At 48.1% G+C, this 25,284-nt stretch overlaps 1 protein-coding gene across 1 annotated transcript; it reads right to left on the reverse strand.

The window, feature by feature from the left end:
- Nucleotides 1–14,613: 14,613 nt before the first annotated feature.
- On the reverse strand, nucleotides 14,614–24,564 carry smyd5 (SMYD family member 5; the record flags this gene model as incomplete). The annotated part of the gene is made up of 13 exons (XM_080008534.1): nucleotides 14,614–15,956; nucleotides 16,382–16,452; nucleotides 16,838–16,932; nucleotides 17,046–17,102; nucleotides 17,296–17,402; nucleotides 17,536–17,606; nucleotides 18,638–18,700; nucleotides 18,886–18,990; nucleotides 22,443–22,512; nucleotides 22,607–22,728; nucleotides 23,133–23,272; nucleotides 23,618–23,726; nucleotides 24,472–24,564. 13 exons carry the CDS (start codon nucleotides 24,562–24,564, stop codon nucleotides 15,806–15,808), a joined length of 1,254 nt encoding a protein of 417 aa, XP_079864660.1. The 3' UTR covers nucleotides 14,614–15,805.
- Between the last annotated feature and the right edge of the window lie 720 nt (nucleotides 24,565–25,284).

Below are 25,284 nucleotides of genomic sequence, written 5' to 3' on the forward strand. Positions count from 1 at the left end.
GACCCCCGCGCACACGCACACGCACACGCACACGCGCACGCACACACACACTACCCCGCCCGCCCAATTCATTATAAGAAGACATGAATCAACAATGATGTGTGTGCGGAGTTTGCTGACCAACCCCATGGAGTTCCTCCAAAATGGTTGGTGACAGAAAAATGGAGTTTCCGGTCAATCTGTGCAAACACAGCTGGAGCGGGGCAGATAAAAAATGGTCATCTACGTTGGATCACCCGGATCCAGCGCGTGTGTGTGTGTGCGTGTGTGTGTGCCTGTGTGTGTGTGTGTGTGTGTGTGTGTGCGCGTGTGTGTTTGCATAAATCAACCCAGGGGTCCAGAAGGATGATCCAGCTGTGAGCCCCCGGCAGAATGAAGACCCCCGAAGAGGGTTTTTTTTTTTTTTTTTTTCTTCAGCTCGCTGGCCGCTGTTGTTTTTTCCCCCCTGCGGGACGGCACCATTCGATTGGACCCACATTAGCTCGCAACGACGACCGTAATGTTTGCAAACCCGCGTTTTCAATTAAGTTCGTTTTTTATTTTTTCTTCCTTTATCTACCGCTGAGACATCAAGTCGGAAAGGTTCGATAATTGTAAAACAACTTCAAGAGTCAACAAAAGCGATTTTCGCTCACTAACAAGCTCGCCAGCGAGCCGACAGCATTTGAAACAACACAACTTTCGCGTCTCTTTTGGGAGCGGGAGTTAAACTTAGGGAGATGAGCTCTGGGCGTCCTTTTATGAATGTTTAAACAGAGACAAAGTGCTTTGGGATCTTGTGGTAAAGTACATATTTGCAATGTATATTAGGATTTGTTATTCCAATCCACATTACATTTGCAAAAGGCGCGGAAATGAACCCCCCTCGATGGGTAGGGAAGCATGAATGGTGAAGAATGTTTATTCCAAGGCTCCAGGTCTCTCTGAAGTGGCTGGCGGGCGCCAAGAGGTTTGTTTTGCGCTCGGTATTAAAAGCGGGTTGATCTCACGTGACCCTCATCACCTAAAACTCTGGCTACTCCCATGTTGACGCGTGCCAGATCAAGCTCCGCTCGGGACCGGAAGGCTCCCCTGAACCCCCCCCCCCCCCCCCAGCATCTGGGATGAAACCCTATCCCTCTGCACTTCTCTCTCCCCTGCAAATATCTCAGTGTGTAAAATAGTTCCAGACTGAAGGCTGCATGTGGAGTTGGGACCATTGATTTTCTATATTTGTGAGCCGGGGCGTTGTGGACACGTTATTAACGAGGGATTAGTTGTTGCGTCCGTAATTATCAGCCCGTCACTGTGGCAGAGGCGGAAGACGGAGGAGGCCTCCGACTGTAAATATCTGCTGGAAACATTCAACCGCTGCACTCCCCCAGATGTGAAGCGTCACTGGACTTGCGCATTTTGAACAACTATCACATGATTGCCTTCAGCGTAGAGCACTGAGAGCTGACGTGAGCGCACAACACGCCTCCGGGTGTGATTCCACCGGCCTTTAAAATATTGTCTTTGTTTCGGATTTCCAACCCACGGCGGAGCAGGTTGACCCCCCCCCCCGCCTGCAGCGGGTGAGTGGGTGAGCCCGGGGGGGGGGTGACATGTGTTCCAGCGTTTCTTTCCACACCTCCAAAGCGCTCACAGTGCGGTTTAAAAAAAAAAAAACGCAGGCCATACGTCCTGCTGCCGGGACGCCGACGTCGGCCTCTCTCTCTCTCTCTCTCCCTCCCTCTCTCTCTCGATCCGGAACAGAGTGGCGCTTGTTCCGAACGCGTTGTGCGACGCTGCCTCGCTTCCTCTGGCTTGTGTCCCCCTCTCGGCCGCTCGGTGCGGGGGCAGGGCCGCACCGAAAACGACTCAACGCTCAGGGACGGGCTCCGCCGGGCAAGTTCAATTTTCGTCAAAACAACACGCCGCGGCGAGTATTTCGCGGTCGAACCCCCTCCGACGTCGGAGGAGACGGGCGGTTTCGACGGACACGGGGGTCTCCCGGATCTCCCGGGCGTTCTCCGCAGCCCGCTCGGGTTCCCTCGCACCACGACAGATGGTGCGGGTCACGCTCGCTGCGCGGTCAATCGGGGGTTACCGCTCCACGGACGCCTCGTTGTGTCTAAAAACTCCACTCGGACCACACAGACGGCGAAAGACACTGAGGCACGCACACGCACACACATACAAACACACACACATACCTACACACACACACACACACACACACACATTGAAACATACAGGAAATGACACACACACACCCACACACGTCTTTTCTTCCAGTGCCACCTCGGAATTTTTTAACATCGTCATTTGACACGACGGGAAAAAACCCCAAAACTATAAAAAGGATCAGAGCTCCTCTGTGATTACAGATGTTGGAATCATTTAAATCTTTTCTTCTTTCTCCCACCGCCGTGGGGCCATACGTCTGTCTCTGTGGGTGCTTTAAGGGGGTGAGGAGGTTATACTGGAACATCGTTCACCGAATTCCTGACACTCCTGGTGGCCCAAAATAATGAGATGGCACCTGGATCAACAGCTTTGTGTTCTTCAGATCCACAACTCATCTCCAGGGACTTGTGAGCGTCAAACAGTAAAATATATACTGACGCATGTGTTTGTGTGTGTGTATGTGCATGTTTCCGAATGTGTGATTGTGTGTGTGTGTGTTTGTTTGTGTACGTTTGATTACTTGTGATTATTTGTGTGTGTGTGTGTGTGTGTTTGTGTGTGTGTGTGCATGTGTGTGTGTGTGTGTTTGAGTGTGTGTGATTATTTGTGTGTGTAAGTGTGCATGTGTGTGTGTGTGTGTTTGCATATGTGTGTGTGTGTTTGCATATGTGTGATTATTTGTGTGTGTGCGCGTGTGTGTGTGTGTGTGTTCTTTAAATCATCCAGATGTACGTATTTAGGCCAACCACACACCACCATAGTTTTTGATGGAATAATACCCCAAAAACATCAACACACAATGAGCTGAGGAAAAAAACCCAAAAAGAAACACTCCGCCTCAGTATCCACATGTGACAGGACTGAAGGTTCGCCGAGCGCAGGAGCTCGGGTTGTTTCCCCCCCGTGAGGAGACTCCTTGAACGCTCCCTTTACCTGGGAATCCTCCGTCCGAGCGGCGCCTTCCTTGCGCCGTCCGTCGGGACCTCGCTGGGGACGCCAGCGCTTTTGAAGACGCCACGAGGAGGGGGACCCAGGAGACTCGGGCTCGGCACGCGGCCGCGTTTGATGCGTCTGAGGCAGAGGCTTCCTTGTTGTTGTTTTTTTTTTTTTTGTGCTATTTTTTCGGACACACGCTGGTCGGGTTCCGCGGACGGGGTTTAATCGAAATCGGGACTAAAACGCGCCCTCACTTTAAATGGATCCAGAATATTAAAATGCCTCTCCTGAGACGCTGCGTAGTTCAAGATGAATTAGCTCCGGACGAAGGTCGTGAAGGACCCGTCGGCTCCTTCGCTCTGGTCTCGGTCCAGATCATCCATTTTGTCTCTCGTCGAGGTCGACCTGGGGGCCACGTCCATTACTCCGGAGATAAACCCGCCTCCGGCCAGGTTCCGATCGAGCCTTCACTTGGACCTGGATTAGCTCCGGCACAAGTCCGAGACGATTGTGAAACGTGACCGGGAAATGCCGGCCGGCCCGGCGTCTCCGTCTCCTGGGGGGGGCGCGCGCAATTATACAAATTATAAGGCCAAAGCCCAGCGAGGTCGAAGGTCGAGGGGGGGGCTGGGGCTTCTGCTGTTTGTTAAGCAAACAGATCCACTGGAGGGTTGTTGCTACAGGTCCAGCGCGTGTCGTCGCTCTCGTTAATCCCACTTCATATTCCTTCTGTCGTCTCTGGCTTCCAACGGGAACGTACAGAAAAGTGTGTGTGTGCACATTAGACAGCGACGCAAGGATCCGCGTGTTTATCCACCACGGACACACACACACACGCGCTCGCATGCGCGCGCGTGTGTGTGTGTGTCCGTGGTAAAAATTTACATAACGTCTTCAGTCGCAAAACCCCTTTGAAGTCATCACGAGCGTTTCTGGCTCGCACCTCAAAGTGCCCGAAGTTGTAATTTAGCCTTTGTCGTTATTTAATTGAGGAGTTGAAACGAGGGTGTTTAAATTTTGGCGGCGGCATCAGCGGGGGAAAATTAGTATTTTGTAACGAGCACCTGCGCCAGAGTAGGCTTTTTAAAAAGAGGTCAATTTAAAAAATGACCTCATCAACTTCAGAATCGCCTTTTATTCTCTGCTTTCTCGACGAGTTTTTGAATTTCCCAAACAAAGTCTGCGAAAATGTCCGTTCTCCACCTTGCCGCATGACAACGTCTACATGACGACGTGATTAATCGCCGCTCGAAAAATTAAGAATTCAATCGGGCAAACTCATCTGGATTCCAAGTGCTCGGGGGTTGTCGGGGAGTTGTTGAGGCCGGGCTCATGTCCTGGGGGACGTCTCTGCAGGTCCTCCACGGTGGAACACAGCAGCCAGGCTCCACTTGAAAAGCAGTGTGTGTGCTGTGTACTCCACGCTGCCCTGCACCGTCGCTGTGCGTACAGTAAACCCTCATGGGTGACGGATGACGTTCCTGTCGGACGTAAAAAGAAAAGAAAAAAACCTTTCTTGATCTATTTCGGTTCACGACCAACCCCAGAGCCCAGAGGTATCGAGTATCAGGCCGTTTGTTTTTCCCCCATCACCACCCACTTATATGTATATACTGTATTTCTTAATCCGAACCATAAGCACCCCTGGCTGAATAGATGGTGTTGACGCCTCCGTCAGAATGGAACCTCTGGGGCTCGTTATCCGATAGCGCCGTTGAATTATTGATCAATAGCTCCATTGATTTGGTTGATTGATTAACGGATTGACTGGTCGGTGGCTTGGTTTATTGGTCGCCGGCTGCATTCGTGCATCAGTCTGTCCATTCATTCTACATCTTAAAAAAAACGGCACTCCTCTCCACAGTAGCACAGCGCGTGGCTGAAAACAAAACAACAGCATGAGGGCACACAATCTCAACCTCGCGCTGAAGAGCTGCCGTTGTAACATTTTGCAGGCAGTGATAAGGCCGTTTTCCTCGCGGTGCGATCCCTCCATTCTTTAATGAATGTTCCGACTGCTGGCCCCCGAATATCCTACGTCGCAGCACAGCACAGGGCACGGAAGCTGGGCAGCCACTGTTATTCACATTATTCTCACCAAACGGAGACATGCGGAATGGGCTGTATTCATTTCAAAGAGAAGGCGCTGCGTGTCTGCCAATTTCCCTCAAGTCTCCTTCATGGCTGCGGAGCGTTACCTTGAGCCCGTTGTGTGTTGTATAAATAGCTGATTATTCAAGCTGCTTCATGGCTTTTGTCTGCTTTGCATGCATGCGCTCATTGCGTAGACGTGGACGAGCGGATAATTTGTGTTCTTTGGTTGAAAGAGCAGGGGGACTAAATTGTGTTCAGCGCGGCATGATGCACCTAAACATGACGAGGAATTTCAAGTTCAACCAAACGCCACATTGCATTAAACTTAACTCATGCCGCATCACCTCTCCGACGATGCATTTAGTTATTTCTGAATAAAGCACGTAGCGCATGCAAATAGAACACCACCTTCGAAATCAGGGGAGCTGTTTCATTTGGTGTATTTGCACCACCTGCAAATTGGAAATATCACGGATTAAAAAAAAAGGCACTAATTCAATTATACCATTAAAAGTGTTCCTGATTAAAACACCAAGGCAGAATGTCTCAGCGGCTCTGGCGCTGCTTGATCGCTGCGCGTGGTCGTGTTTTAAACGCGCTGCAGCACAGAGCACAGCGGCCATTAAAACTCATCCATAGGTCGGGGCACGGGGCTGAAATTGTTTTCGGTGTGATGCCCCGAAAACGAGGCTGCGGCTGACAATTCTGATTATTAGTAAAAGAACACGTTTAATTTGCTTCCCAGAGCTCCTTGCTCCTCCAGAGACAATCATGCAGAGTGGTTATAAAATTGAAGCGCAATCAAAGCTGATTGGGATAATTATGTAATATTCATTTGTGTGGTGATAATTGTTCTTATTATGATGTAGAGAAAAGGGAGGATGCGAGGGAGAGGCCGCTCCGGGCCGGGCCAGGGTTTTATTCCAGCCTGCAGCATGGAAATTAATGTTTATCCTCAACATCCAATTTCAATAACGTTAAAAATTGAAATGAATTGCAATCAATACATCAAGTATGTGTTTGTTTGTTTTCTGGCTCTGTGGCAAATTCATCATAATCTCATTGCATTTTGCCCCATCAATGTAATAATAAATGTGCCCATTAGCCAGCTTGATAAAGTGTACCGCGGACAAGTCGATGATTTGTGAAGTTATAATTTCATTATCCAATTGTGTTGATTTATCTCGTTTTCTCGTTTATTCCTGTCTCACCCCCTCAGGGTGATTCATCTCCGTCACATTCCCACTGACAGAACGTTGTGGTCACTGAAGTTGTTAGCCAGCGAAAAAACATTGAAGTGTGCTGCCAGATAAATGATGAAAGGTGTCCTTGCCGGGAGGGAATAAACACACCTGCCGAGAAACATACGCATCGCAGTCACGTCCGGGGCCGCAGTCGAGCCCCCGCGTGCGTTGGGAAGTGGAGTTAAGACGGTTTGTTTTTTCCGATATGAAAAGGTCTGACGAGCAAAACAATGACTGATCTCCACCACGGAAGGCGGTCGCATCTTCATCGTGAGAGAATACGACGCAAATTGCCCCCGGGAAATCTCCTCCCGCTCCCCTCCGGGTGCCGGGGTGAATGGAGAGACTCGGAGGGATGACGTCGCAGCGAGCCTCTCGGGGGGAGAGTCACAGATGCTGCATTGATGCAGCTGAAGAACGCTGAATGGCTGGGTCCTCCTCCGGTAAGCGTCAGCCCCCCCCCCACACCCGAAACGGGAACGCCTAGAAGAGCCCGGGACGAGGGGGTTAGAACAGCACGAGTGAATGACGGGCGCGGCTGCGCTGCGTGCGCGCCCCGAGGACCCCCCTCGCTGGGAACGTCGGCGTTTCGAGTGGACTTGCTACCGCCGGGCTCTTGCGTGCGGGGCGAGCGGCCACCGAGCAGGTGAGGGCTGCAGACCGGGGCCCACCGGCGGGGCCCACCAGCACCTCATAAATTAGGGGTACATTCATAGGGTCTCCGGGGGTCCACTGATTGCCTCCAGCTCTGCTAATTGATTCAGTGCAAGGTCAGAGCCTGACTGACAGAGGGGACGGCCTGGAATTTCCTGTTTAAGCATCTATAATTCAGCGGCTTCCTGTGTCTGTGTGTGTGTGTGTGTGTGCGTGTGTACGTGTGCATGTGTGATTGCATGTGTGTGTGTGCACGCGCATATGTGCGTGCGTGTGTGTGCGCGCGTGTGTGTGCGTGTGTGTGTGTACTGCATGTGTGTGTGTGTGTTTAGCCAGATGAATAACATTCGACATCACCGCAGCAAAGGGAAGGCTCGCCTCCACATCGAAGTGAAGCGAAGTGTCTTTTTTTGGCCACGCGTGTGTGTGTGTGTGTGTGTGTGTGTGTGTGTGTGTGAGAGGAGGCCGCGCCGCCGAGCGTCCAGAGCGTCCAGAGCCCCCCTGCGGTGCCGCTCCTTCGGAGGTTCGGCCTGAATTTCCCCGCCGCCGCCGCCTCCTCGATGCCCTGAACCGGCCGCGCAAACAGGCCGACAGCTCGATGAGAGCGTCCTTTTGTTTCCCGCGCTCCCTCCGACAGTAGCATGGCTGTCCGCGCCGCGGGGGGAACAGGCAGCGCAGTGTGGGAGCCACGTAGTCGCAGGGCGGCATTCCTCGCCGGGGGGGGGCTCATTTAAAAGGCGTTTTCACACAGCACGCCCCGTCCGCGCCCCCCAACCGGCGAGGGTCGGCATGGACCGAGGGGTCCTCACCTTGCCCGCCACGCAGTTGAAACACTCTTTGTACTGAGCGGGCTCTTCCTTCTCCGTGTGCAGAGTCGTTTCCACCCTGCGAGAGCGCGCCGCTCGGGGGCTTAATGACCTTTTCTCTCTCGGGGGATTTAAAACGGAGCCATTTGAGCCGTTTCCGCGAGCGCTGGACTCTGCCGCGCTGACAAACCACAGCCCGCAAAACGGGAAGCACGGGGGGGGGGCGGGCGGGGGGGGTCGAAGGTGTTTTTCATGTTCTCTTGGGAACCACAGAAAGTTTCATATCTACACCCAAGCTGTTTTTTTTTTTCCCTTCTTCTCCGTGTTTCAGAAAGACAGGATCATCTTGGGATTTCAAACAGCCCAAAGCGCCCCCCACACACACACACACACACCCCCCACCATCACATTAAAGAGAAACATCTGTCACTTAAGGGCCCCGTTATCCCAAGTCACACTAAACAGGTTTATGTTAACAAAATGCTAAACGTCTCCGGGGGAGGCATTCGCTGCCGCGCGGTGTGGGGTGTGGGGTGAGGGGTGCGGGGCGCAGGGCGCGGGATTTGCTCGGGTGGATCCTCTACCGCAGAGATTCGGGGCTTAATCGCGTTTGTTTCACTTGTACGTGATGCAGCATTGTGTCCTGGGCCATTTGCATCTCTGAGCTCGACCAGGAGACATGTCGGCCCAGCGGGGGGGAGGCCACCCAGTCTGTTCACCGCTGGCGCTCTGCTCTGAGGAGTAAAGGAGCCGCGATGTTTAGTTGAACGCTGGGGTTCCCAACCGGCGGGGGGGGGGGGTGCGTCTCAGGGAGGGGTGGCCAGGCTTTCCTCAAGGGTCAAATATTGTTATGTCACAAATCAACAGTTGTTGTGGTTCTGTAATGCTGCTCCTCTCAAACGGACACAACGAAGCGCGGCTGAAACGTGCTCTGAATGGGAATGGTTCAAATGCCTAAATGTGAAACGGTTAAATGTAAAGTGTCATGACGACACGCTACAGCACGGAAGGTTTGTATCTTGTCTTTAAATACGGGGGTCCCAGACTGAATCAGGTCTGATTTAGGGGGTCTCTGAAGAAAAAAAACAACTGGTTTAACATATGGCCCAAGAATGCCTTCGGCACACCGCGCAACATTTTGCCCGTTTTAAAAATAGTCTAAAGGATTTATCACATTTGACAATGTGTGTGTTTTGTTGCTAACTGAATGATGAGTTCATACTGACGACCTCGTTCTTTCTCTTTTCAAATGAATGAAAAACTGCCCGAGACACGGATCTTATTCGGTTGCAATAAAACCGCTGTACGGCTATTTACCTTTCCTTAATATCCAATGTTCAGATATTTGCAAAAGCACTTTTCCACACCAAATGGAAACGTTAAAAATATCTCTCCTTTAGGGAGGGGGAAAAAAGCCCCCGTGAAACCCAGGATCCCACGTGGTCTTTTTATGTGTAATCAGTGGAAAATGCAAAGACCTCAAACAAGCGCCCAGAGCGCTGGTTTTAATGGAGTGGCACCTCCGTGCACGTCGCTGGCCAAAGCACATGAAGGAGTAAATATTTACGGATGCTAAATACGTTTCCCTTTGAATGGCAGAGAAAAGAAAAGGGCCACACGCTGCATCTTGAAAAGGCTAATTCCCCGCCCCCCCGCCACCCCCGGCCCCGCCCGGCCCCCCCGGCTCGTCCCAGGCTCGTCCGGGTCGATAACAGCCAGCAAAGCCTCACGGGACCAACAAACCTGGAGGACCCTCATCAAAAGAGCCCGAATGTACTTCATGGTTTATACATCAAGCTGCGTACGGTCCATTTCATCTCAGCGGTGCGTGGAGGCGGCCACCGCCGGGGCGACAGGCAACGAGGAAACGAGGAAACGCGGCTTCTACGCATTTGAAGGAGACTTGCGGTTTATATTTTCGAGGGCTTGTAGAAGGGCATTACCATGCACACGGGCTGCTCCGATGTGGCCCAGCATATGACAACGGGTAATGTTGTGGCGGACAGCTATTCTTGTTGAGCTGAGATGTGGTTTTATTACTCCCTGGGGTGAAAATTCACTCAATTTCGATTTTTTTGTTAAGTAACAGCACTTTTTCCCAGCGCTCGCACACACTCTGCCTCTGCCGAAGTTTCCGAGAAACAGCGCTTCTCCCTGTGCTCCTCTCACATCAGCCCCTGTCAGAGTCATACACATGTTGGGTGCCAAATGTGTTATTTTATCAAAACTGATTCTAATTGATGTCTCTTGTGTTTGGTGAACTGATGACGGTTTGGCGGACAATGAAGTTAGATTCGATCCTATCGAGATAATGTCACGGGTGGTCCGAACGGAAATCAATTCTAATAAACATCCTTGTCAATTCATCGTGAAGTGGTTTTAATGCTCATTTTCATTTGTTATTATTTATGACATTTCTTTTGCTTCAGTGTCAGACGGCGCTTGACTTAAACTCCATTTCAGAGGAAATGTCAGGACAAGCGCTACGTCAGTTCCACGCTCTCAGGGCCAGATGGTTGTGTTTGATGCAAAGGTTTATGGGTCTGGAGACCGTTGTGTTTTGTTATGTGACTACTCTTATTGACTGAAGACAGGACTGACGACCGACGTAGAGCGACGTAGAGTGACGTAGGCCGACGTAGCCGGTTGTGGCCTCGGAGATTCTGATGTTTGCTGTTGGCTGTGAAAATAAACGGAAGCCGCCGCTGTTGACCATGTGGCGTATGGCACGCAGGCGGTGGCTCATAGAGAACGCTCTGTCTGGAGCCATTCATTGGTTTCTCGGCGTACCCTCGCCGCAATTGTATTGAGCTCCAGAATAGCTTGATTTGAGGCTTTCTGCCATGCGCGGGTGCACTGGTACATGTGGTTTGTCCCAAGTGCTCAACTCTCAAGCTCTCAAGGTTCTTAATTTCCTGCTCGTCTTTTATTGTTATGCTTATTTTCATTTTCTATTGTACAGTACATCGTGAATTTAATATTGCCAATTTTTTTTCTTATTGCCTGTTTTTGCTCATTTTTTGCTATATTGTATATTTCCATTTTTTCTTGTTTATTTTAGGTTTTCCTTTTTATTCTTTATTGTGAATTTTAAGGTGAAAGCCAATTGATTATTATTATTATTGCCTCTGGTTTTCACGTGAGCTAACTGCAGCACCACAATTTTGATCGGGCGGCCCTGTCGCCCCACAGCAAGAAGGTGGCGGGTTCGGATCCCGGGCCGTCCCAGGTCCGTTCTCTGTGGAGTCAGCGTGTTCTCCCCGCATTAAGCGTGGGTTTCCTCCCACCCTCAAAAGACATGTATGTTAGGGGTTAATGCTCCTGTCGGCGCCCCTGACCGAGGCACCGGCAACAGAGCTGGAGCTGGAATTGGTCCCTGGGCGCTGCACTGCGGCTGCCCGCCGCTCCGAGGTAAAGGGTGGGGAAAATGCAGAGAGCTAGTTTTCCCATAGGGATTAAAAATGTATTGTTTACAGTTTCAGCACTGGCGATATGAGGCGTCAGGATCTGAAATATGTCAAAAAATAAACGTTTTGGAGCACATGTGAGCGCCGGTGACCTTTGGAAAGACAATGTCCTCAGTAACCGGACACAACACTTCTCGTCTCGTCGCTGCGGGAGGAAATGAATTGGGCTGAATCGGGCCAAATTCCAGAACAGTCCCGTCTTATCCATGTCCATTGTACGGGCAGATTTGGGTTATAACTGGCTCATGAATGCGACCTTTTGTGCGACGATCAGTCCGTCAAAGCGCTAACCCGCAGGAAGCGCGAGAAGCTGTTGATATTGAGAAAAAAACAAAACATCTTATCTGGCCGAGCTATCTCGCCCGCCTCCGAAATATTCTGACTACTACGATTGTGTCCGGCATAATTGGTTGCTGCGGCTGTCCCCCCAGCCCCCCAATTTAAAATGCCACAACCAAAATAAAGTATTTCAACAAGGATGTGATGAATGTCCCTCAGTGGGGAACAGTTAAATAGAGATATCGGGAGATAAAGCTGAATGGTCAAAGTGTTTGAAAAGCCTCATTTGCCCTCGGTGAGTCAGAGCTGGAACCGCCACAGAGGGAAAGGCGTTCACACTTGACTTCTTTCACACACGCCAGCACAATGGTTTGATTTTAATTGTCCGAGGCTTAAAAAATGGAAAGGTTGCCGGATTGTGGAAAATGTCAACATGTTCAGGGGGTCTCGAACCGTCGACTCACGTGACAGAGCAAAACATGCAGCGTCTCGGGGAAATATAAGGTCCTGAAATTTCCACGCCAGCGTTCCCATTTCTCGTTTATTTATTTATTTATTTTCGTTCTCGCAAGGTTTTGGAACGCGAGAGTGTCCAGCCGACTTGAATTCATCATTTCTGTGTACGCAGATATCCTCCCGCGTAGTACTTCATCTTATCCGGTTTGGGCTTCCATGCTTCTGGTTGTGGTCTTGTGTTGTGTCTCTATGTTAGAGAGGCGCTGTTGCGTGCACTGCCGTTAAGAGAATTCCAGCATAATCGCAGAGGTCGAACCCGAGGGGTTTGATATTCAATTCAGCCCTTCTTTCAGTTGCAAAAACCTTTTTGAAAAATTCTTGTTATTTCTGCGGTGCCCTGCGAAATGTAACATTTTTCCGCTGGAGATTTGAGGTTTCTACGGGCCACAGTGACCGTATTGCAAAGGCATTCTTGGCAGATTTTAACCAGTGATTATAACTGACCATTAAAACCCGGCGAATGGTCGCGGTGGAGCCCTGCATGCGTTCCTTCCCGGGCGCGTTGGTTTGCTCCTGATTATTTAACTTCAGCTTGGCTGATCCGGTACCGAGTGGTCGTCCATCACTCGGCGCAGCGGCGTCCCTCCGAGGCGGCCGCGGTTCCCCTCGCAGTCACCCACGTGGACGCCGCTAATGCAGGTCGAAGATTGTCTCCATATGGCGCCCCGCTTCCGGCCGACTCACTTTCAGGTTCCTGAAAAACAAAAGATTTCCATTTCATGGCTTGTGCACACTCACACCAGATAAACAGATCAGTTCCAAAAAAAAAAAAAAAAAAAAGAGAGAAACAAGTAGATCCTAAACAAAGCAACATGGTACTTCAGTGGAACGGATGCGGCGTATACTGCATATAAAATGTGAATTCTATTAACTCAGATCGCTCATAAATATCTGCATCTACTCCCTCGTAACAACCACAAATGCATGAAGCAGATCATCTCTCTCTGCTTCCTGCTGCAATTAAAAATGGTATTTGGTGTATTTATCCAAAACAACCACCAAACAGAAACGGAGAACTCAGAATGTATAAAAAAAAAAAAAAAAAAGACAAATGAAGGAGACCCGACGACTCAATAATAACTCTGTGAATCTGAAGTCACCTTTTTAGAGGTGATTTTAAGAGAGGGGGGGGAAGACTGTGATGGTTCTTATCTCAGAAGTCATTCCACGACTTGGCGGCTTCCAAGCAAAAATGACATTTCGTCTCGCGTAGATATTGGAACGGCCCAAACTGCTGCGATTCCCGACGCCGAAGCTCCACTCCAGCTCAGTGGGGATTAAAAAGGCTTGGGATATTTCCATGTCAGGCATGGCAGAGTCAAACAAATAAGTTAAAAAAAACACAAAAAATAAAGCGCTGAGGAGTAGCGGCTCGCAGACGGTGTGGGTGCAGCTTTTAAAACGTGAATCGACTCAAGTCGCGGTGCAGAGGAGACATGGTGTCATTTGCACGTGTATATTACCAGAGTCCTGTTTGATAATGTAGGAGATAAAGAAAACACCTCGACTCAAATGTACTTTAGCCACATTGACATTCCGATCAAAGTATATAAGTACTTTGTCTGAAAGGTATTTAAAGCAAAGGTTGTGGTAATTCACAAGGATATGGCTCTAGACAAATATGAACCGTATTGAAAGTTCCCTACTTTCCCCCAGACTGTAAATGGATGCTCCATCAGAGTGTGCACTAAAGTAGGTTACGCCAATTTACGATTTCAATGGAACTGCTATAATTTAACTTAAGAGATCTCAGTGCACACAGATGTTCCAGGTGTAGTTTTGCTCAATCATCTGCATAAAATGGTAATGACCCTAATACGTCCACCCCCCCCCCCCTCCTCGGTGAAATGATATTTCAAGTGCAGTACGTGGAATGTCAGAATAAAGGACTCGCCCGCCCTCCCCCGCCTCCAATCCTCAGATGAGGCTCCACTCGACCCACTTCTCCCCAAACCAAGTGGGTTCTTTTGACCTCTGTACTTTCCCTCCGCTTGAAGTGGCCGAGCTGTTTTGCTGTGGAGGTCTGTGTGGACGGCCGCCCCCCCCCACGCCGGAGCGGCAAAGTCCACATTCCGACGGCTCAGAGCTCCTGGCGCGGGTTCAGAGGACCGTGGGTGGGTGGGTGGGGGGCGCACGTATCCAGAGGTCCGGCCTTCTGCTCCGCCGGGTCCCAGGTGTGCATCCTCTCATGGAAATAATGTGTTCTTTTCATCTCTCCGCGGTGCATCCAGGCCAAATTACCATTTGACGCAAGTGGGACAATTCTTGAGGGGGAATTGGTGCATGCACTGGGAGGAGGTTAAGATCATAGGCAAGATGCATCTGGATTAGCGCTGTTGACAAGTTCAGCTCGGCGACGGAGGAAAGCGTCTGAACGGGGCCGCTAAAAAGTGTCAAGGATGATATTGGGACTTTTGGGCAACACTGTTTATTTTCAATTCTGCATTTTGGCACAGTGCAGGCAAATTGATTGAAACAACGGCAGAGGGGTGCACTTCATTTAATTGACTTATCCATTAGTATGATGGTAAATAGAACATACAGGTGTCGGGGAACGCAGTATTTGCAAACCAAATAAATGCTGCATGTGTGGCCAGCATCAATGTCGTATACATGCTTGGCAAGTATACAGACAGATTAGAACGCCAAAATAAAAGCACGAAGGACCAGCGAGTGTGCGCGTATTGGGGTGGGGGGGTTAACAGACAAGATACCTGACTCACAAAAGCCTTTGGACGTAAGAACGAGGTGAGCTCAAAGTCACAAAAATAGAAGGTCTTGAATCCTCAATAGTTTATGCTTGAATAGTGAAGTTTTAACTCAAAAGATCATATTTGGTATCAGAGAATGCCAGGTTGGACTTCAAAAGTACAAACCTTACAAATGGTGTTCTCCTGTGCCTTTGCTGTGAATGCCAACGGGGGTGATTGAGGTTATTCATTCAATATTTTCCATCTTTGTCTAGTATTACCGAAAATATTGGGATCAGAGATTACAGTCATTGTTTTAGTATTGATTCGTGTTGGCAGAAGCAGAAATTTCAATCATGGTGAACCGCGGCTAAAATGCGCTCACGCAAAAACGGATAAATAGTTACTGATATAAAGCAATTGTTCTGTTGAAGACTCAATAGTGCTCTCAATAATACCTTCCATGTCAGGGATGATGAAAATAAACAACTTACCACCCCCCCTTACCACCAAAATAATGTACCTGGACTCGAATTTTAAGGGAGTAAAGGGAATTGGAGACTTGGAACCTGAGAGCTGAACAGCATTGCAACCAATTTTACAATTCCCGAGATGAACCAATTGATTCGGCTAAAAAACAAACAAACAAAAAAAAAAAAAACACAGATTGGCATTTTTCAGGTTTGTTTAGTGGATTCAGAGTGACGCATCTCAAAAGCGTGGCCGTGTCATTTCAGGATGACTTTCTTTGGCAGATCTATGACATTGGGCAAAGTGAGTGAAATGCTTGGGGAACGGGCGCTTTTATTGACGCCAGAACCCATGTTGACAGACCGGGATGTGGAAACGTGGCCCCGCCTCGTACACTGGAGCGTGCGGCTGCTTAGCTTCCACTGCGATAATGGCTTGATCACGGGGGAGTCTTTCCCATTCTGCTCGTCCGTTTGTTTGTTTGTTCCGCCTTCATATCAGACGTCTGTCATTTCGTCTTCGAGCTCGTCCCCCTCAGTTTCTCCTTCGGCCTCACCCTCCTCTTCCTCTTCCTCCTCCGACGTCAAATCCGGCTCGTCCATCTGGGAGATGCACTTCGGACACGAGCATACAAACAGGTAGTTCTCCCTGGGCAGAGAAACGGGATTACATCATTTATACACCCCACACACGTTTCTTGGTGAGGACCGACCACAGCCGCCGCTGCAAACTAATATAATAATGTACATTTCTACTTGTGATTCAGAGGCTTCTCTGGGCATCTCCTGTGTTTTCAAACGGGAATACCTCCACGAGATAAAGCAAAAAGAATATGAATCTCAACAAGCCCTCCAGGCCCCCTCCTCTGAGTGTTAGGGCGTTGATCAATAACGAATCGACATCTCGCTGATCAATGAGCAGCGTGAGCACACAGGAGTAGCCATCAGAGGCCCCGCTGTCTCTGGCTCGCCGTTGCCATCACCGCCCGCGTGGCTTACGATTGACGCACAACAAACTGGGTATAGTTTTTGAGATAATCCGAGGGATTCACACAGAGGATTATCATTGTTTACCTCAGAATCTTGTGTCTGCTGTGGCGGCTCCGATCGCGCTGACAGCAGTCCAAGTAGCTGATGCAGACCTCCTGCGGGTTGAAAAGTATAAAGTGTTCAATTTGTCGAAACCCGGCAACCAACTTACAATGGCCGCGTTAGCCGACGCGCTTCTGAAGCGGCGCCTGAAAAATGTACCGAAGCCAAAACTTGAAAGAGAATCGGGGGGCTGTCGACGTCTACGCGGCTGCTCAACGCATTGGAGTTTGGGCTGCCATTCAGATGCAAGGCTTCTCCGTCTTTCTGACAGGCTGACAAACCCGCTCCGATTCTCAAAAGTCTCGTCGGCCTAATACCGTCTGACAGCGCAGCGGCACAAAAAGCAAGAGAGGGATGTTCGGCCTCATCCAGCCAGGGCCGGAACGTTCATCACCCTCCCCCCGGCAACCCCCAAAAAACACAGACGAGTGCGCCAACCTCTCCTGGGCTGATGTCACTGAGGGCATTTAGGTGGAGCAAGAAATTGTTGTCTGGGAAGGAGGCCTCAGCGTTGGGTATGCAGCTGTGGTTACCTGGGGGAACAAAAATGCAATATAAGAAATAAAGCCTCCAAACTGGATGAACGGCCTCTCGAGCGAGGAAACTGAAATATTGGGCTCACAACAACATTGATCGCTGCCCTCACATGAACTCTGAAGCAGGAAGAGTCCTGAACCCTCGCAGTTGAGGAAGTCTCCAGTCTCTTAGGAGAAAAATAAAAATAAAATAAAAATGGTAGGACACATCCAGATGAGGGTTAATTCTGGCCTTTATCGAGAATTGGTGCAGAAGTTTCAAGTATTATTCTAGGGACACGCGGCCGTCCGACACCACAATTACAAATCTGCTGTGACGAGGCCACGAACACATCATGTAACTATAGAGTGACTTGAAACCTTTCTCTATGTCCTTGTACAGCTGGTCAATAAAGGAATCCAACTGCTCCCTCTGCTGGCTGGGGAGCTCCAGCGCATCGCAAGCATGGACCCACTGACTGAGGGAGCTGGAATCAAATTGTAAAACAGGTGCTATAAATATACATTTAATACATAAATGTGTTTATTAATAACGATAATAATTATAAAAATAATACTCATTAGGCGTTTAATGTAAAATTCAGACAGGTAAGGATTAACCTGGTGCCGACGCCCTGTCCATTGGTCCCAACCAGTGAAAAGAGAGAACGGAAACCCTCCGGAGTAAACCACTGAAAGACAACAATAACAACAAAGACGTAGGATAATGCCTCCCATAACAGGTACATCACAGCACTGAGCCACTAGAGCATGGTGTCCTGGAATGAATTAGTGCTTTGCTCAGAGCAAACACTCGTCCTTCAGTGAAATCACCTAAATTCCTGCCGCATTCTTACGGTTCCGCAGGTGTTTGCAGACACAGGGCCTTTATGCCGCCAGGTTTTGTTTCCTAATAAAACTCTAAAGCAATAGTTAGCCAGAAAGACATGGTGGATATTGGACAATAAATACTGACTAGCTTAAAACCTTTGCTCTTTCAAAACTAGATATTTATTGAACATCTTTTATTCTCCATACTGACAATGTAGGTATGCATTCAAGGGAAGTCGGAAAATATTGGTATTTTAAAAGATCTGAGTCACCCAACACACTTATTGTCAACACAGTTGCAAAACGGGTAAATGACTTTGAAGAAGTGGTTGTATTAAGTTTATTTCAGTGGGTAGGCCATCTCAGATAAACATATGCCACTTTTCACCAAGTACAGTTTTAACAAGAACTTGGCATTACTAAGTTTTGGTGCTAAAATCGGCTATTTGGAAAGAACGTTTGAATCAAGTGTTTTAGAGCAGTAAGTGCCACAGGAAGCCATTTAATAGCTCTACAATGAAAAGTACAATAAAGTAAAAAAATGGAGGTTGTCTTCGAATAATGCTGGTATTAGTCCATTACTACTCCACCGGATTCTGGAACCTATGCAAAAGCTATTATTTAATAATTGTATGAAGCATATAAGGAAGCAAAAGCCAGACAGTATGTGGCACCTGTGTCAGTCTGTGTCACTCTGACTGACAGAGAAAACACATTTGACAGACATCCGGCAGCACGCTGACAGCAAACACTCACATAAAGTGATAAAAATAGAAACAAAAATACACGCAATCAGCAGCCTCGATGTATCAGTCAAAAAGAATTAGCAGCTTCAGTCGATCGATGAGGCCAGCAATTATCATCTTGGAAACACTAAACACTCAACACTCACCTGACTGAGATTTTCATCGTAAAGTGCTGTTGTAAACAAGCCTTGCAGCAAGGCCAACTGTCCCTGTGGAATGAAAGCATTGCACTGACATTAATATGCAAATATGTGTACAACACGTTCCCTAATTTAGGGGTTAGACTTAAAAGAGTCTTTCCGGCTGTGTAATCTGCTTTGAACAAGACATGTAAACAATTCCATGAGTGCATAGATTCTGCGTAGACATTTCACATTTCATGACGGGAGCTCACCCTGAACTTCTCCCCGAGGAGCTTGTGGGCGATCTCCTCTTCCTCATTGGCAGAACGACTGCAGAAGTGTGAGAACAGCTTCCTCCAGCGTCCTTTGTCTTGGGCCTGGTGAACATGGAATTGATAAGGACGCCAATTAACATGGTAATTTAACATTTACAGACTTGTACTGGGTTGTCTGTGAACGTCTGATGGAAAATAAAAGACTGCACAAGAGTGCGAGATGACATTTAACAGAGAAGATACAGTAGGGGGACTAATTATTTGATCCCTCACTGATTTTTCAAGTTTGCCCACTGACAAAAATGAACGGTCTACAATTTTAGTGGTAATTTTTGGTAGGTTTATTATAACAGTGAGAGACAGAATATCAAAAAGAAAATCCAGAAAATCACATTAAATAAAAGATAAATTATTTTGCATTTCATTGAGTGAAATAAGTATTTGATCCCCTATCAAAACATGACTTAGTACTTGGTGGAGGAACCCTTGTTGGCAGGTACAGAGGTCAGACGTTTCTTGTAGTTGATTACCAGGTTTGCACACATCTCAGGAGGAGAGTTGGACCCCTCGTCTTTGCAGATCCTCTCCGAATCTTTTAAGGTTTCGAGGCTGTCGCTTGGCAACATCAAGTTTCAGCTCCCGCCACAGATTTTCTATAGAAATAAGGTCACGAGACTGGCCAGGCCACTCCATGACCTTAATGTGCTTCTTCCTGAGCCACTCCTTTGTTGCCGTGGCTGTATGTTTAGGGTCATTGTCGTGCTGGAAGACCCATCCACCACCCATTTTTAGTGTCCTGGCTGAGAGAAGGAGGTTGTCACCCAGGATTTCACGGCACATGGCCCCATCCATCATTCCCTCGATGCGGTGAAGTCGACCTGTCCCCTGAGCAGAGAAACACCCCTAAAGCATAATGCTTCCACCTCCATGCTCGACGGTGGGGATGGTGTTCTTGGGGTCGTAGTCAGAATTCCTTTTCCTCCAAACACGGTGAGTCGCATTGATACCAAAGAGCTCGATTTTGGTCTCATCTGACCACATCACCTTCTCCCAAGCAATCTCTGAATCATTCAGGTGTTTATTGGCCAACTTCAGACGAGCCTGTACATGTCCCTTCTTGAGCAGGGGGACCTCACGGGCGCTGCAGGATTTTAATCCATTACGGCGTAGTTTGTTACCAATGGTTTTCCTGGTGACTGTGGTCCCAGCTCCCTTGAGATCATTAACAAGCTGCCCCTGTGTAGTTCTGGGCTGATCCCTCACCTTTCTCATGATCATTTATACCCCTTGGTCTTGCCCATGATGGAGAGGTTGGAATCTGATTGATTGATTCTGTGGACAGGTGTCTTTTATACAGGTAACAAGTTGAGACAGGTGTCTTTTATACAGGTAACGAGTTCAGATTAGGAGTACTTTCTTAAAGGGAGAGGACTAATCTGTGGGAGCCAGAATTCTTTATGGTTGGTAGGGGATCAAATACTTTTCACTCAATGAAATACAAAATAAGACAGAAAATAGACCGTTCATTCCTTTGTCAGTGGGCAAACTTACAAAATCACTGAGGGATCAAATAATTATTTCCCCCACTGTACATAAAAAGTGTAATTGTTTTATTCATATTTCAAACTGGAGTTATGTATCATGTATTAATGTTTGTATTGTTTTTTTAGGGGGGGCTTTTCCATAGCCCTCTCTCTTTTGCAGGACCTAAATTTCATCTTTGGTCCCAAGATGACACTGCGCTCACTGGATTCGTCAACATTTACCGTTTATGGACTTGTTCCCTGAATTGTCAGATACAATATTTCTCCAGCTCACTCGAAATTTCAGAAAGGTAAACAACCGCACAAGCTCACGGAACAGAATGGCCGAAGCTCGAGTCCTGGGTTGCAACACTCGCTGCAGAGTAGCAACGTCAACACAAGAACTGTTCGTTGGGATCCGAGTGAAAGGGATTTCCAAGCCTAGGATTACCACGCGTGACGCCACGGTCGGCTGCGGCGCGAACACTGGAGCACTGAACACACACTTTCTGGGAGGTGACTCTCTGGCGGTCCGACAGAAGAATCTGGGTTTGGTAGACGACAGGAGGACACGAGCTGCCAAAACGCCTAGTGCCAAACGTGAAGGATGGTGAAATAGATGGTCTGGAGCTCTTCTTCATGGTTCAGGTTATGTTTATGAATTCCCGTGAAGTGAAAACTCTGTGCTGCAATAATACTCTACTTTATTATATTATACACTGATCAGCCACAACATCGAAACCACTGACAAGTGCAGTGAATAACATTGTTCATCTTGTTCCAATGGCACCTGTCAAGGGGTTGGATATATTCGGCGGCAAGTGAACAGTCAGTTCTTGAAGTTGATGTGTTGGGCAAGCGTAAGGATCTGAGCGACTTTAACAAGGGCCAAATTGTGATGGTTAGACGACTGGGTCAGAAAATCTCCAAAACGGCAGGTCTTGTGGGGTTCTTCCGGTATGCAGTGGTTAGTACCTACCAAAAGTGGTCCAAGTAAGGACAACCGGTGACAGGGTGACGGGCAGCTAAGGCTCATTGATGTGCGTGGGGAGCGATGTCTAGCCCGTCTGCTCCGATCCCACAGAAGAGCTACTGTGGCACAAATTGTTGAAAAAGTTAATGCTGCTGTGATAGAAAGGTGTCAGAACACACAGTGCATCACAGTTCACTGTGTATGGGGCTGTGTAGCTGCAGACCAGTCAGAGTCCCATGCTGACCCCTGTCCACCGTCCTACAAGCGCCTACGATGGGCACATGCAATGGGCAAGCAATGGAAGAAGGTAGCCTGACCTGATGAATCAAGTTTACTTCTTCATCATCATGTGGCCTTGGCAGGGTTAGGGTCCGATGTGATGGAGCATCTGTCGGATGTGCTGGAACAACAAGCCCGATCCATGGCGGCCCCGCCTCGCAACATGAGGACTTAAAGGATCTGCTGCTAACGTCTTGGTGCCAGATACCACAGGACACCTTCAGAGGTCTTGTGGAGTCCATGCCTCCACGGGTCAGAACTGTTTTGGTGGCAGGAGGGGGAGCTACACAATATTAGTGGTTATTAGCGGTGGTTGTAATGTTGAGGCTGATCGGTGTATTATTATGACCGTTTGAAGAGGGACCTTTCTAATTTCAGAATGAAATAGCCCCCATGCACAAATTAAGGTGAAGAAGTATTTTTTAGAGATTGGCATGGAAGAACTTGAGTGGCCTGCACAGCACCCTGACCTGAAAAGCCACCCAACACATTTGCATGAGTTGGAAGAAATACAAAAGATATCAGCACTAACACTAGATTTTCCGCAATAAAACTTCATCCTATATTTCAGATCTAGTATCATGACCCATTTTAGGCTGTATCTACTCACCAATTTAAACTATCAAATTAGGTGTCAATATGTCCACGTGAATATGTCATTTATTGTTTCACAATTAATTAATTTGAGACGATGAAAGAATAAATGATCATATCAAGTTATCTGCCAGCTCCCTCTAAATGTAAAATTAACTTAAGAAAAAAAAGTAGAGAAAAATCACCTGCTTGACAACGGCCACCATTCTGGCCATCAGCGTGATGCTGGAGGTCTCTGGGGGATAATGCATACCCCTGAAAGGTAAAATAACAAAGTACACATTAGTACTGGGGGTGGACACGCTGGTCCAATGAAAAACACAACAACTGCTGGAATGCTCAGTCTCGCCTCCATGCGTCTTTTAGTTTGTTGATTGGATGGTTCGGGTCCTCATGGGAGGGACCTAAACAGAGAACACGATGGTGTTGGTCTGCTGCAGCTTGCCGGCACTCGCTGCTGCAGTACATCACCTGCAGGGGGCGATGAGCGAACCGTCAGAACAAATGGGGCATCCTGAGAAATGCCCACAACTGGTATACTCAAGAGTTACCCCTCAAATGATAACAAGTAACATAACAAAAATCACTATCGGTAAGTTTAACACCTATGTGATGCATACAGTTGCACTAGCCTGCAACACTGTAACTACTACTTAGACTACTTTAATTTCCTTTACGTATGACTGCTCTTCCTATTACTGTTTTTCAATGCTCCTTTTTCCATTTTATGCACCTTGGCACAACAATTGCCCTTGGGATGAACAAGGTTTTTATCTCACTTATCTTCATGCAAAGGTGTCATTTAGATGTTGAATGCCTTTCGAAGAAAGAGCAAAAAAATTATAAACACACTACTTCACACTGGCCTGACCCACCTGGCATTGAGGACACGCCTGATGCTGCTCAGGCCGTACTCTGCAGAGCTCGGGGTAGGGAAGGCTGAGGTCCGGCAGGCCGCTGAGCCTCCTGGCATTCTCCTCCGCCGTCTCCAAAGCACGCAAGCAGTACTCGCAAGCTGCAGAGAGCGAGGAGAGGGGATTAGGAGACCGTAGGCCCAAAATATTCAACTCCATATGGTTAATTTAAGGACTGGCAGGGTATAGGAAGCAGACAGGCAGATAAGCTTTCTGTATTTCCTTTGGGGAGATGAGGTTGATAACACAGTGTGTATATATAGCACATATACTGTATGGTCACTATGAAGAAAAGGTACAGTATAACAGTAGGGAAAAATAATGCTAATAAAATAAATCTAGAACTAATTGGCTAATTGTATGTTACAGCCTACATGTTAGGGATAACACCACCACAATAAGATCACAGTGTGTCTTAAACCGGGCTTAGTGTATCTATACACTACCTTTATATTTATATAGTGCATTCCACAAGAACTGGGCAGAGACAATGGGGCGCTCCAGGAAAATAGCATCTCCTTTCTTGATGCTCCGTTTTGCAAACAGGCCCTTCCCCTGCGAAATGAGAACAACCGGTGTTAGTATAAATATTAGCATCAGTGTTAGTGTGTGTGGTCCATCTGCGTCTCCGTGGGAGTCTATTTGCTATGAACGTCCATCGCCACGCTAGGTGCTAAGGACAGATGCTGTAGAAGCACAAAGGAGCCGGTCAGATGGACGGAGAACGGGGACGGCCGGAGACGCCGATGGAAGGCTCGTCTGAGGACGACGGAGAGAGAGACGCCGCCGCACTCTTCACCACGACTGGGGAGACAGATCGTTGGAGAAGCGGCATTTTATAGTACCGCACTACAGTCAAATGACGTCCTGGAGGCTGAAGTCTGAACGTCAGACTGTTGCAGCCAACGCCTCAACCTGCCTGCTCCAATATCCACGTTGGCGATGAGAGCTGAGCGTCAAGACTCGGCCCCAACACGTCGCCATCGCGGTATTCATCGGAAATATCGCGATTTTTTTTTTTGATCGATCGCATTGCCATACCTGTTATTGTGGCACCATATTTGAACACTGCAGCGAGCACCCGGCGGTGATCTCCTTTCTCCGCCGATCAAACCCCAACTGCAACCTGACTCACTGATACCGCTGATTTATGTCGATTTCAATCATTGTTGTACTTGAGTCGTTGGTATTTAACTCACGTGGACCCAGTCTTTACAACTAACCATTGAATTAAAAAAAAAAAAAGCCGACGTTCACACTTCCAGCAGATGTTTACCCGTCGAACACCGACGCACTTTACCTTGACCTTGTCAATAAGTCTGACTTCGACGCCGCCGCTGACGTTGCCGGGGTCCACGCAGAGGGAAAACGTGTCGCCCGCGGAGGCCGCCATGTTTCCCGCGACCTTTCACCCCCGCCCCGCCACTGACGTCATCTTAGACGCGGGAATAAGGGGGGCGACCGCCCTCTGGCGGCGAGAAAGGGAACGGCACCCCCCCCCCCCCCCCGTCAGCTCAACACACAAGAGGCGACAAAACACATTTATTACATCATGTGAATAATACAGTTTAAAGAATTAAACGTATTTTATTTTGTCACTAGAAATCATTTGACACACCTTTGTTAGCTTGTTTGTGATACAAATGAATAGGAATACAATTTAATTTAATAATTAGTACCATAAAATAACATTGTTATCATGTGCAAAGTATTGTGCAAAAGTAGATTAGTTGATACTTTAAAAATCAGATAAAATTGCACACTCTCCGTAATTACAAAGCAGCGGAGTACAAAATTCAGCAAAGTTAAACCCCCCAGTAGAAGTTAGGCCTGCAATTCTGTTGCTAACCATTTTCACATTACCGGGTCTGAATACTTGGCGTATAAGTAGTTTGTGAATGTATATCATATAGTGTGCTGCTTTATACAAACACCTCCAGTTGTCCCCTGACACATACTACACATAATAGCCACAGAACAGTGGTTTCAGATTGGCGACGTCGTAATCTCGCGGTCTCCACCCTGTTTCTTTCCAGTGTTTTTTAATTTCCCATCGTATGGAATATATTAGCCTCGACGGTCGTCTACTCGATGTTATTTGTGCCAGAAGTTT

This window comes from Zeus faber (assembly GCF_960531495.2).
Source record: "Zeus faber genome assembly, chromosome: 10".
Lineage (NCBI taxonomy): Eukaryota > Metazoa > Chordata > Actinopteri > Zeiformes > Zeidae > Zeus > Zeus faber.